Source organism: Pelodiscus sinensis, chromosome 1 (assembly GCF_049634645.1).
Source record: "Pelodiscus sinensis isolate JC-2024 chromosome 1, ASM4963464v1, whole genome shotgun sequence".
NCBI lineage: Eukaryota > Metazoa > Chordata > Testudines > Trionychidae > Pelodiscus > Pelodiscus sinensis.
In genome coordinates, this window is record NC_134711.1 from 67,611,619 (window position 1) to 67,625,704 (window position 14,086).

A 14,086-nucleotide genomic window follows, 5' to 3' on the forward strand; every position below is an offset into this window, starting at 1 on the left:
CAATGGTTAAATGTTTTATCAGGAGTTAGCAACTCGGGAGCAGGGGAAGTTGTTTTCAGTCCCTCAACCGAGGCCTCAAATTTGCTGTTTGGCTGAGGCAGCTGGTTTGCAATTCTGGTTTAGTTACATCTATGCTGCTGCCTGCCCCAGCAATGTTGTTGCTGAGACCGCTGGTCCTGTCTCTGCTGACGATAAGTATATGAAGAGTACTTGGGTCTTGGGCATGGATGGTACCTAAACTGTCGCCTTCTGTTTGCACGAATATGAATGCTCAGGGAATGTAGAGTGGCTCTTGAATCCTTCATGGAATGTATGACCTCATTGGTCTTTGTTGAGAAAAGCTTTTTGTCCTGGAAGGGGAAGTTCTCCACTGTGGACTGTATTTCCCTGAGAAATACTGAAGAGTCAAACCAGGAGACTCACCTCATAATGACCGCTGGGGCTGTTGACCTAGTGGCCGTGTCAGCAGCATTAAGGGTGGCTTGTAAGGCTGTGCGGGAAATCATATGTCTTTCGGTGACCACTGCTTTAAATTGTTGTTTCTTTACCTCAGGTATATCATCAATAAAAGTATTGAACTTTGAGTAGTTGTTGAAGTCATATTTCCCAAGCAATGCGGCATAGTTGGTGACTCTAAACTGAAAGGTGGAAGTATAGACTTTTCTACCGAAGTAGTCTAGCAACTTGCTCTCCATGTCCGCCAGGGTAGATCATGGCTGGTATTGTTTATTTCTCTGGTGTGCAGCTTCAACTACCAGAGAGTTAGGTGATGGATGGGTAGACAAAAGCTCAGATCACTTGGGGGAATTTAATATTTTCTAATCAGCTCTTTTGCAGGTGAGCAGTGTAGTTGCAAGGGTCTCCCAAATCATTTTTGCAGGGTCAATAATAGTAGGGTTTATGGGGAGTGCAATCTTGACAGCAGGGGTGATCTGTAGTATGTTGGTAAGTTCATGTTGGGTCTCAGAGACTTCCTCTATGGCAGTGTTCCATTGCCACTCTTTTAAAAAGGTCCTGAAAGGACATGAAGTAGCCTGGTGCCATTGGAGGTGGTGGCATTATTGCTTCATCTAGAGAGGTGGATAAATTGGTGTCAGGAGACCTGCTGATTTGGTGAGTCCTTCTGAATCCTCTGAGGAGATGGGAGACTGGGGTGGAAGAGAGGGCAGGGGTTGATTGTTTGTCGTCTTAGATTGTTTTCTCTTGTAACTGTTACCCCAAAAAATTCCCACTGGAGACCACCCAGGGTTACACTAGCATGGGTTTATTGCCACTAAAGGCATAAACTAAAGAAGATACAGAGCAGCCACCAAAGGTTTAACCTAAAGAGGGAACTAGCTATCTTTCTCTCACACACACAAACAAGCACACACACCCCTCCATTCATTCACACACATTCAATCCTACCCTCAGGCACTCACACACTTACACAGGTATATCGGATGCAGAAGGAAGCAAGGCATGTAGATTCTGGAGGGTCTGTTTGCTCATCATGGCTGGGGAGCTGGTCAGGAAAGACACTGGCTGTAGAGGAGTTCCTCAGGAGCAGGGGAAGAAAGAGAGAGAGTCTCACATATGCTCCCTCTCCTTTATATTGTGTCTGTATGGCCCCTGTGATTCATCCACCTCATCACCAGGGAGCATGCCCAGACTTCTCTTTATCCAGCAAAGCAGCTGTCTCTGATGACTCATCACCATGTGCTCCAGCCTTAACCTTGCAGCTTCAAACAAGCACACATACACATACACACACATACACAGGGCCAGCTTTAGGAAGTGAGGGGCCCAATTCGAACAACTTCAACGGGGCCCCACAGCAATTTTGGTTGAGACAAAAAAAACCCCACCATAACACAAAAAAAATCCCTCACCAACACACACATAGGCAGCCGACGCACTCCTCCTCCAGGGCTGGCAGATTTGTATAATTTTTGGTGGTGCCCCATTAGCCACACCCCCTAACCGCCATTAGCCAAGCCTCTGGAGGCAACATGCTTGGGGCAAGATGGACACATGACCAGAAATAAAAGGTGTCATGTCACCCCTCTCGAAGGACTTTTCCCACCATCCGCCTACCAACAGGGATTAGTTTGGCCCCCACCAAACCCCACTCATGCAACTATCCTGCAATTGCATTAACCCAATGTGTGTGACATTAACTCGGGGGCAGAGAGGCTGGGGGAAGTGTTTCCTCTAAGGCTATGTCTACACTTGCGTCTTCTTACGCAAGTACAGCCATTCTTGTGCAAGAACCCACAGAGCAGCCACACTGCCAGCCTGCTCTTGCGCAAGGAAATTTACAGTATGGCGTGGTAAGAGAGGGAGTCTTGCACAAGAGCTACGCTCTTTTCTAACAGATGTAAGCTCTCTTGCACAAGAGTGCAGTGTTGATGCTCAGCAGCGATTTTTTGTGCAAGAAACCCTTATGGATAAAATGGTCATTGGAGCTTTCTTGCTCAATAGAGCGTCCACACTGCCATGGATGCTCTTGCGCAAAAGCACAGCTTGCACATGGCAGTGTGGACGTGTTCTTGCGCAAGACCTCTTGCACAAGAACCCTTGTGCAAGATGTTCTTGAGCAAGAAGCCGCCAGTGTAGACATAGCCTTATAAGAGTTTCCTCCCATGAGCAGAATGGATTTTGTGTTATGCACCTGTACTGAGTTCATGTGGCTTGTTTGGATGTGCCACTAGAGGCGCAGCGAGGGTGTTATGTGTCATGGGGCAAAGGAAAAATTTGCGCCCCGCTGCTATGTGGCACGGCCCCAAACCTGGTGCACAGCTGAGGGGAACTTATACCGCATCTTCCCCCACCCCCAACAGTTTGGGGCCAGGCTCCCACATGCACTAACCCTCCAATGGAGATGGAGGAAGGTCGGGCTTGGAGCAGGGTTGGGCTTGGAGCAGAGAGGCAGGGAGGAGGCTCCAGCTGCCAGTGGCAGGTGGAGTAGGAGAACATGAGCTGAATGGATGACGGGGGAGCAGAATGGGATTAAATTGGAGCCTCCCTAGCATGGTGCCCAGGGGCAACTGACTCCTCTGGCCCCCTCGCTATGCCACTGTCCCCCACTCCTGCAGATCTATCATCTTATTCATGTTCAAGATCTGTGAGAGCCATCCCATGAATATGCAGTTAGTGTCTGCCGGCTTCTGGGTGGTGTCTCAATGCTGACACATTCACCTCCAAAGAGGGGGCTTCCCAAAGCAAACCCTTGCTGCTGACCCCCAAGGCATCCACAGGTCCAGTCTCCTTTCAATGGGCCCACGTCTCAGGGCTCATTGATCTTGGATCTGGCTTCCATCCTCTCTCCAACCTTTGCAACTGCCCAGAGGTGCTCACCTTCCGCCTTATCCATTCCCATCTCATTCACCCCACAGGGACAGTCTCTGCCTCATTTGTGCTAGAAACTATTCTACCAAGATGTAATACAAAGTTTCCATGTAAAAGGACTCAATACAAAGCTAAAAGCTTCAATGAGAGAATGATTAATACAGAGCCGTGTCTACATCTGCTGCAGGGAGACACCTCTGCCTCCCTCCACCCCTCTCCCCCCAGAGTATACAGCCCCATTGCAAAGTGGGGGAGGGGAAGAAAAGAGGCTGAGGCCCATCCAATGGGACTGAACCAGTTATGAGCAAGCCATGCCCGGGAGCCATTCTCCTGTCCATTGCTGGTGCTGTGCTGTTTCAGGCACACTGAAATGCCGTCACCTCTAGGGTGGGCTGGACAGCTGTTTAATACCTGCACAAGGTTTCAGGCAGGGGGCATTGTGGGCTGCCTTCCTGCAGAGCCCCCATCAGAACTACCATGCCCTCCTGGCTCAGGAAAAGAATAAACAGGATTGGAAATTAACCCGCCCAGTCTCACGTCCCCTAGGCAGGGAATGAGCCATCCACATTAGGCCCCAGCTGGAGTATCATGTCCAGTTCTGGGTGCCATATTTCAGGAAATGTGGAGAAACTGGAGAAAGTCCAGAGAAGATCAACACAAATGATGAAAGTCTACAGAACATGAGGTATGAGGCAAGACTGAAGGAATTGGCCTTGTTTACCTTGGAAAAGAGAAAACCGAAAAGGGACATGAGAGCAGCTTTCAAGTGTCTAAAAGAGTATCATAAGGAGGAGGAAGAAAAATTGTTCTCCTTGGCCTCTGAGGTTAGGATGAGAAGCAATGGGCTTAAATTGCAGCAAGGGAGGTTTAGATTGGACATTAGGAAAAATTTCCTGACTATTAGGGCGGTTAAACATTGGAATAAATTGCCTAGAGAGATTGCAGAATCTCCATCACTGGAGATATTTAAGACAAGGTTAGACAGACACCTGTCAGGGATGAACTAGGGCAATTCAACTGTGGAAGCCCTAGGAACCACACTGATACTTACAGAACATGCTGATGGCCTCAACTTAAGTGTGGTTGCATATGCAAGCAAATATATACAAATAGCTTCTCTCACACTGATAGGCATGAATACAAAGATTAAGGCAAGACTACACAACACACAGGCCCCATTTAAGTCAGTTCTGCTGATATTAATAAAATGCAACGTTTACCCGATGTGACATGTGACAGCACTTTTCATGAGCAAGAACAGTCCAAGAATTTAACTACTAAAACACATATCAACAGAAGATCATTACATTGACTACTTTTTTGTTTTGGCTTCCACTCGCCGGCCACGTGTTGATCCCCACATAAACACAAACTGCACTGCGGGGCGCAAAAAACCTGGCCCTAGGCAGCATACCAAGTTATTAATAAATATTTTTAACCTTTACCTTTTCTCTCTGCTGCCATGTCTCCTCTCCTTGCTCCATCATCTCCCCTGGTGCCTGCTGCCCCCCAACTCCTCATCCTCTCTTCCAACACCTCTGTCTACACACCTGCCCTGCCTCTCTCCTCTGGTGCTGGTCCCTCCCCTGCAGGTGTCTGCCCTTCTGCTTCACCCCAGAATCCCCTGGCACCTGCACCTTCCCTTAGCCCTGCACCCTCCTGGTGCCTCCTCCTTCCCTTACTGCCTCTGCCCCTTTTACCCTCTTTTTCCCTGATGCCCACCCCCTCACCATTCTCTACCCCATTCCCCTCCTGCCCCTCTGTGCCCTCACACATGCCTTGCTCCATCCCCACCTTTCTCATGCCCACCCCTTCTTTCAAGCCTTCTCCCAGTACCTCCTCCTCCCGCTTTAGCCCCCAATGCCCTTCCCCTCTCCTCTCCCAGCATCGCCATGTCCCCCCTCTCCCCTCCTGCCCTTTCTCTCACTGTCTGCACTTAGCCCCCTGCCATTTGTCTCTCCTCCACCCTGTCTCTTGGTGCCTTCCCCTTTCTTCCTCCTCCCCCTCCGCACAAGCCCCTTCCTGTCCCCCCTCCCCTCTCCCCTTCCTGTCTTCCCTCCCTCTCCCCTGCCACACAAGCCCCTTCCCTACCTTCTGCCTTCCACTTTGCAGAGCCAGAGTCTGCACTCAGGCCCCAGAGTCTGAATCTGGAGCCAGCCGTGCCCTGCAACGTGGCTCTGAGAAGTTTTAAAATCCCGGGCCGTGATGTCATATCATGCCCGGGCGTCCTCTCCACCCACCTGCAATGCTGCGCATGGCAGCAGCAGCCAGCGAGGGGGAACCATGCTGAGAGCCGCGCATGGCAGGGACAGTTCAGGGCCAAGGGGGATGCTCTGGGGCAGAGTGGGAGGACACTTGGGGGGGTCAGCAGGGGGAGTCCGGAGCCCCCGGCCCTGAATAGTAACTCGCCGCCCATGGCCCGGCACACTTCCGGGTTTGGGGAGCGGGGCCCTTTTAGGCGCAGGGCTCGATTCGGCCAAATCAGTCGAATCGGTCTAAGCACGGCCCTGCACACACTCTCTCTCTCTCTTAGAGGAGAATTCAGTTTAGAGCAAGCTATAAACAAGGTGGCTGAGAGTTACAAAGTTTACAAAGTTGCAGTTTACAGTGAGCTTCTGAACTTATAAAGCAAATTTGCAAAGTTTGACAAAGATCATAGTGAGTTGCATTTTAAAATCTTAGATCTTACAGTTTAGTGTATTTTCAGAAAATGCATGTATAAAATCAAGTAAGCTCAGGCGGAGGCTTTTTTATGCAACAGTAACCATATCCCCACAGGCTCCAGTACTGCCACTATGGGCTGTATGGCATGGGCAGAGGCATCCAGGATGTGGTCCCTAGATAGGGATTGCAGCCCCCATTGAGTGTCTGAAATTAGGATGTTAAGACAGTCCCCTAGACCTCAGTGCCAGGCACGAGTTGAGGTGAGAAAGATAACTCCTCTCCATCAGCCTCATTGCTAGATATTAGTATAGAAGAAATGTGCCTTGGTGCCACTGTGGCTGGTGATGAATTTATGCTGAGGAATGGGGAGTTAAAGGTGGAGGAAATGGTAAGGTCCTTATAATGAAGGTAGCTTGGTGCTGGTGTGGATGGTCAGTTAATGACAATACCATAAATGGTACCAATGTTTGCTGCAAATCTGTTGGTACAGATGACAGTTGCAGTGCTGTTATGGTTGTGGCACTGGCGTGTGCATTGACAATACAAGTCCAGTGCCACTAAAGGTTGTGGTGCCGAGTGATGTATTCTTGGTACTGATGAATCTGCCTTTTGTTTGACCAGTGCTACGATGGGCCCTGAGCTTCTTAAGGCAGGTGCATTGTGGCTTGTAGCCTCAGTGCCCGGCTTCTGCACATTCTGTTTGGTGGTACCACCTAGGGGCTGGAGGTGCCTGGTGCGTCACACGTACTGAGGCACAGCGTGGCCTCAACTCTCGGTCACACACCATTTAGGCAACTATGATTTATGAGGTAGAGAGGAGGCATGTTTCTTTGGGGATTCTTTCCCTTTATCAGATTTCTGTCTTTTGGGCTGGTGGGTGCCCGGGTGAGAGGCAGAGTGCTGTGCTTTTTCAGGCAATAGCTTCTTAAAGCAGAATTCTCTATCCCTGAACATGCGTGCCTTAAGCTTATTGCACATGGCTCACACCTAAACATTTAACATACTTGGAGTGTTGGTCAGAGATGGGCATTACATCATTACAGGCAGAACAGTGCTTAAATACTGGTGATCCAGGCATTTCTGTCCAACCAAAGTAAAACCAGGGGCAATGGGGGAAAAACAACGTAGATAACAGGCTTTATTTATTTATGTGTTTATTTTTTTAGTAGGAAGACGAACTTGGTTGGGCAATGAAGGAAAGAACAAGAAGAATGGGTGAAAATGAACTACTTATCTACAGAGAACAACGCTGAGTAAAGAGCAATGCTGAGCTCAGTCTTAAACCAGGGACGATAAGCAGGAACTGAGGGGAGAGTGGCCGTACATGCGCGATTGCACCATGTTGCTCACACAGTCCGCCCGGGCATGACTTTGAAGAGTCTGGTCTTCAATGCTGGGACATACCGACACCTGCTATGGAACACCCATAGGGATTTCTCTGGAAAAAGAATTCATATTCTTCTGTAATGGCCTGGGGTTTCCATAGTGGATGTGCAGTGCACTCTGGGGTATCACAGTAAAGCTTCCTACTGGCCTCTTAGCCAAAATTCTCAAAGGCAGAGAGCATGGGGAACAGGCCAGCAACAACTTCTAAGGGGCCCAAAAGTGGAGAAGAGAAACAATGGGACAAACTTCCTCTTCCCCATAAAAGGATATCAGAAGTTCCGGTGAATGGAAGGTTTGGTTAGTTTTTCTCCCCCAAGTAGAGAATGCAGCAAAAAGGCATGGGAAATGAAATCAGACTATTTCAGGGGAGAATGAAAAATTCCTGGGTTTATAGTTTTGAATTAGGAAGTTTCAATCCAACACAAAGCCCATCTACAGAAGTGAGAAACATCATCAAACAAAACTAGAGAGAAAGGGTAGAGGAGAAAGTCCCTGCAAAGTGAAACTGGTGTTACACTGGAAGCAACTATCTGCTAATCCTAATATGTCTCCTGTGCCTAGATGGAGACAGCTGGAGCACCACAGAGTTGGTAAAGTCAGAGAAATGACATGTTTAGAAAGGCTTTAAGAGGTATGTCTCCACCAGGTGCAGAAGCTCCTATCAAAAGTGTTCATATCTAATGTTCGGAGCCTGCCAGTAGACACAAATTGCTGCCAGAACATCGTCAAAGCAGACTTTGACTCTGTCGCTAAAGCCTTTTCTTCTTCTGTTGGTGGCTGTTCAACTGGAACTCTAGAAAGAATGTCTGTGACTATGGGGGCTTTCTCTGGTATGTGTTCAAAATCGAAAGCAAATTGCATCAGCCACAGACAAAATCTTTGTATCCTATGGGGAAGATTTCAATGCTTTTGAACTCAGTAATGCCATTAAGGGTTTGTGGTCTATGTTAAAATTCAAGCCAAACAGATATACACAGATGAGCCATTCTCAGGCCAAATGACTGCTAGAATTTCCTGTTCTGCTTGAGCAAACTGCTGCTTGGATTTGTTGACGCTGTGTGATGTGAATTCAATAGGTCTCTAGTTTCCATCTGTCTGGTCTTGTGTGTGAACTGTTCCTACCCCATAGGCAGATGTGTCTGTTGATACTGTGGTTGGATAGTTTACCAAATATTGTGCCAACTGAGTGGATGTCAGAGGTTCTTTTCTTTTGTTAAAAGTGTTTGTTGCAGCCTACGCCGGATGCACATATTGTAACCAAAAAGGTGATCTCTGGGGCTATATTTACACTACAGGGTTTTTGCCCTTTCATAAAAAGATCACTGGATACTGAGTTTGTCAAGAAGGGATACACTTGGGAGAGGATTTGGACTCTTGGGGTACAGATAGATTGCAGGCGTTTTTTGGGACACCACAGGTATCCCGAAAAAACTCCACCTCATCCAGGGAACACATTTGCTCTTCTGTCTTTTTTTTTTTTTTTTTTTTTTGCAGAAGAGCAAACGCGCTCTTTTGGAAGTCCCTTAATTCCTCGTTCTACGAGGAAAAAGGGGGCTTTCGAAAGAGGGTTTTTTTTCCTGAAATTTGGCTCAGTCCAGATGGGCCAAATTTCAGAAAAGTCTCTTCCGACAAAAGTATCAGAAAAAGATACGTAAAATGCAGAGTGCATTTTGCATATCTTTTTCTGATAGAGCCTCACAGTCTAGCTGTATCCTTATTCTCTCTTCTTATACAACCCAACTCCTCAAGTTGACCACCTCTGTCCAGGAACTTAAAGCATGTCATGGGGTGCATCTACATAGCAGGGCTTAACTTGAAATAAGCGACACAAATTGAGCAACATCAATTGCACAGCTTATTTCAAAATAAGTTATTTTGAAATTGGGACAGTCCTCACAGTACTTACTTTGAAATAGAGCACTCTTCCTCCAACTTCCCTTACTCCTCATACAATGAAGGTTACAGGAGTCGGAGTAAGAAGTCCCCCAGCTTGACAGTATTTTGACATTATTTCAAAATAGCTGCCTGCTGTGTAGACCTGGACTAAGCTTTTCCAAATAACGCTAGTTATTTCAAAATAACGTTGCTGTGTAGACGTACTGATGGTAATCAGCCCTGTGCTCCTCTTTGACACTAGAATACCAGGGGAGGGTGGGATGTGCATAATTTTCAAGTGTGTATTTTGACTTTTTTTCTTGTCACAAAAGAATAAAAATATAGCCCTCAACCTGAACTACCAAAAGAATTCAAGAAGTGCTCAAGTTTTGACATGGAATCCTTAGCATCAGTTCTTACAAGGGCAAGATTATATCTGTGCATCTGACAGATAAAGCTATCCCACTGGTGCTGCCTAAGGTTTGTCATTTCCAATTCAGAATGTCACCATTCCATTTAATGACAGAGATGGAGGAGAGGAGATTGTGTGGTTTTTATTAAATGTCACACAAGATTCCAGTTACCACTGCAGACTTTATACTGGGGGATAAAATATTCATCAATGAAACAAAAGACAGGACTATGTAGCACTTTAAAGACTAACAAGATGGTTTATTAGGTGATGAGCTTTAAAGACTAACCATCTTGTTAGTCTTTAAAGTGCTGCATAGTCCTTTCTTTTGTTTCAGCAAGATCAGACTAACAAGGCTCTATTAATATTCATCAATGCGCATTTATTCAATTAAGTGGCCAGAGTCACACCAAGTGAACTAGTGATTTGAGTCACAAAGATTCATTCACTTATCTCTACACCATTCTCCACATGGGAAGTGTGGTAGAAGGAGAGGAAGAGGGTGTGTCTATAGCATACTGCACTTTGGAGATCCTCAGCTAAAAACAGCTTTAAGGGCCTTTGGCACTCATAAGATAGAGCAGCTTTGAAGATTATTTATTTTGGTGATCTCTGTGTTGCAGCAAAGAACTTGACTTACAGATGCAGCTAAATGGCTTTACTCAATGGGAATACTAGTCCTGCAGGAACAGACTATTTATGAAAGCTTAGGCAATGCCAAGAATAATGCCAAATGCAGATCTATTAGATATTGTAATACAGGTGGTTTCTGAGGACATTACTGAAAGGGTCAATTCAAGGCAAATTGCTTAGAAGCAGGGCCCAAGCCTGGGGGTCCTCAATTCTAATGCACATCAGAACTAGTCATCTGTTTATCATGTTGGCTAGCAAGAAGTCGTACAAGCAATTCCATTCAGACACTCCAGTTCTCCTGTGATGTGATCTTCGATACACATGTTCATGACTTACTATGCCATCACCCAGCAGGCAAGAGGTGATACTGAATTTTACAGTGCTTTGTTGTAATCGACTTCTCCATGAATTCCCAAGTACCTCTGGTGACACTGGGAGTCACCTACAATGGAATGGAAAAGAACAAGCACTCGAAGAAAAGACGGTTACCTTTTTTCTGTAACTGTTGTTCTTCAAGGTGTGTTGCTCATGTCCATTCCATAATTCATCTTTCTTCCCCATTGTTGGAGTTTCTGGGAAAAACTGAGGGGGGTGGAAAGGAGTCAGCAGCGCACCTTATATCGTTGCATATGGGCGCCACTCCGGAGTGCATTGGAGCCAGTCCCCAATGGATATTGCTGAGGGAAAAACTTCGGCACCTGTGTATGTGGTGAGCAACACATCTCAAAGAAAACCAGTTACAGAAAAAGAGACAATTGTATTACTTTAAAAGGCACATTGTGGCACTTTCAAAAGTGCTATGGTGCTTGAGAGTAAGATATCCAGGCATTTTCAAAAATCTCATTAGCAACCTATTAGAATTTTTAGGCTTATAAATACTTTTAAAATGTGGCCCTAAGACAGTAGAGAGTTACATCTCCAATCAATTAATTAGGCTCTGAGGCTGAAAGACTCAAGTGTCCACTGCTTCATGCCGATGTTGTGTTTTCCATAAGTTCAGTTTTATACAATAAACCTGGTAGCCTATATCCTCCAATAAAGTGAGAACTCCAACTTATGAATCTTTTTTCCCTTTAGCTTTTTTTAAGCCTCTTCTCAAATGTCCCAATGTTTTTCCTAGGTGTATCCTGACTTCTTCCTATATTATTTACTTGAGAGGGTAATCCAGTTACATTACATGTTTTGTTTCCACCAAAGCTTTGTATCATTAAAATGGCAAAGTTTTGTCTGACAAAGGAAACTTGTTTCAGAGGGGTAGCCATGTTAGTTTGTAACTGGAAAAACTTAGAAAACAACAAATAATCTAGCAGCACCTTAGAGGCTAACAAAAAATGTAGATGGCATCATGAAGAAGTGGGTTGTGCCCATGAAAGCTCATACCATCCACATTTTTGTTAGTCTCTAAAATGCTAAAGGACTATTCGTTATTTAAATTTTTCCAGAAGAAACTTGTGTTACCATAGACCAGAAGACAGATCCAAAACCAAAATGTAGTCAAACAAACCACATTTTAACACCTCAGGACTGAAGATGTGTCAGATTCTAAATTGATCCTAGTGTTAAAGATATATTTCACAATAGTCTTGGTGAAAGATAATTCGAAAAACATCAATAAGGCATTTTCTATTTCTTAATACAATTAATTTTCCAGGATTCACAAAATATACTTTATTAAAAGGTACAGCTAAATAAATATTTACTGTAGTAAGAAACATTAGAACAGAGTGTGGATTAGAACTTTAATTTTTGTACTGTGATTGCTGCATTCTTAGAAAGATTTTTCTTTTACACCTATCAGTTTGGACTAAGGAGTTTAACCAAAATTAATGATCAAAGCAGCAGGATGTATGTAAGCCACTCATCTACAAATCATAAATCTATTATTTGTTTGAAAAAACAATTCAGCAAAAGATTATTAGGGTGAAAGTACATTACAGGCCCTGGAACACATTTATGCAACCTAAGCGCAAGTATGCAAAGTAAATCCAAACTCTAGTCAAAAGCATTTAATTAAAATCTTTTGGAGAACCTGTGGTTCAGTCTAGTGAAGATCAGTAAATATATTCAGAACAGACTGTATTTTGTTCTGCAAATTAGAACATTAAGGAGGCATGCACTGTTCTTAATTTTCTATGCACATTTTTAGTATTGTAGATCTCTCTCCCCTACTGAAACTTGGGGGGAAAATGAGAGGAATAAATTACATCCTCTGATGAACATAAGAGCCAAGCAGAATCTGGCCCTATGCATTTCATAAAATAAATGTCCTCTTTGGTGAGCAACACATTTTAGAGAAAAAAACCCATAATGCTCATATATAATATATACAGTCAAATCTAAAGCTTCTGAAAAATACAACTGGTAATTATAATGCATAGTAAGTTTTCTCCTGTATGTATCCTTTCACCTATATTTGTATTCTAGGCTGCTGTTTTCAAAATAAGCTACACTATTTTAATGAGACAAGTGATCCTACTTCCAGAGGGAAGTGCATAAAGTTATTATAAATTTTGTTTAATAAAACACAAAATTTACATAAAAAGAAACATTCAAAGGGAGCTTTACATATAACTTATATACCCTTCTGAAAATTGACTCAAATATTTTCAGACTAGTAAAACAAATTTGAAACATTCATTCAAAAAGTAACTTGTGAGGATTTATTCTTCATATTTTAATCATCATTTGAAGTCTTTTTTTTACATTCTATATATTCTGCAGTTCTAAATTCCCCAAGCATTCTTTAAAATATTAACAAAATCTTCATCATTCATGATTTCAATACTTAATCCTTCATAGTAATCTTCAAACTCACAATATGATACTTCACTGGGATTGCTGCAGACATGCTCTAGAGTTTCTAGAAATGAAGATTTAATTTCTTCCTCTGTAGCATCGCCTGTTAAAATATTATTTGCCATTAAATATTCTCAGAAACACTCAATATATAGTATTTGATACATGTAAGGAAAATAAACTTTTAAAAATTGTGTTTGTGAAGATTTTTCCCTTTAGCAAACTACAAATTTTTTATTTTAAAAAGTATTTGTCAAAAGAAATGTCTGTCTTTACTTTTAACCAGAATTGAGTTTACTATACATGAATAATGTAATTGGAATAGTGGAGAATTGTTTTAATTTGATTTAGGCTACTAGAACTGTCTTATTTCCATAACAATGGACATCATATTCCCTTTATCATCACCACCAATTTTTCTTCAAAGAACTCCAAAACAGAATAATCCAGTAATTCAGAAGTGTGCTACATACTGTAAGCTTAATCTTTTTTGACTAAATCCTCACTGGCACTTTATAGTGCTGCAACTTTCTGACTCAGGGGTGTGAAAAAAAACCCTCATCCCCCTGAATGCAGCAAGTTACAGAGCTGTAAAGCTCCAGTGTGAACCAGGCAACCACTACTCCCCTTATGGAGGTGATTTACGTAGAATGCTGGGAGAGCTCTCTCGAAGCGCTTGAACATCTCAAAACCCAAGAATTATTCTTAAATAATAGTCCTCTCTACAAAGATGCCACCTCCTGCCAGGGGATAGCTATTCCTTCCACCTTCTCACAGGGCTCACCTTCTCTTCCAGCAGGTGTTTCAGAGTGGTCCTTCTCCTCTTAGTTTTAGGTATATTAGTCTGCCATAGCAGGTGATGATGCAAGATAGAAGAGAGGCACAGGCCTTCCCTACACTTCAGGCTCCAGGACCCCTAAATTGCACAGAATCTGTCCCCATTACTGTAAACTGTGGCATACTTCACTTTTCCTGAGGCCACTTTCTAAC

The 14,086-nt window shown here is 44.0% G+C and overlaps 1 protein-coding gene across 5 annotated transcripts in view; it reads right to left on the minus strand.

Moving 5' to 3' along the window:
* Window positions 1-11,946: 11,946 nt before the first annotated feature.
* CAPS2 (calcyphosine 2) overlaps window positions 11,947-14,086 on the minus strand; it is a 67,406-nt gene continuing 65,266 nt past the window's right edge. For all 5 annotated transcript variants that reach the window (XM_075931990.1, XM_075931995.1, XM_075931984.1 and 2 more), the window contains one exon: window positions 11,947-13,199. In XM_075931990.1, coding sequence (XP_075788105.1) covers window positions 13,024-13,199 — 176 coding nt within the window. In that variant the 3' untranslated portion in view covers window positions 11,947-13,023. The remainder of the gene's footprint in view (window positions 13,200-14,086) is intronic.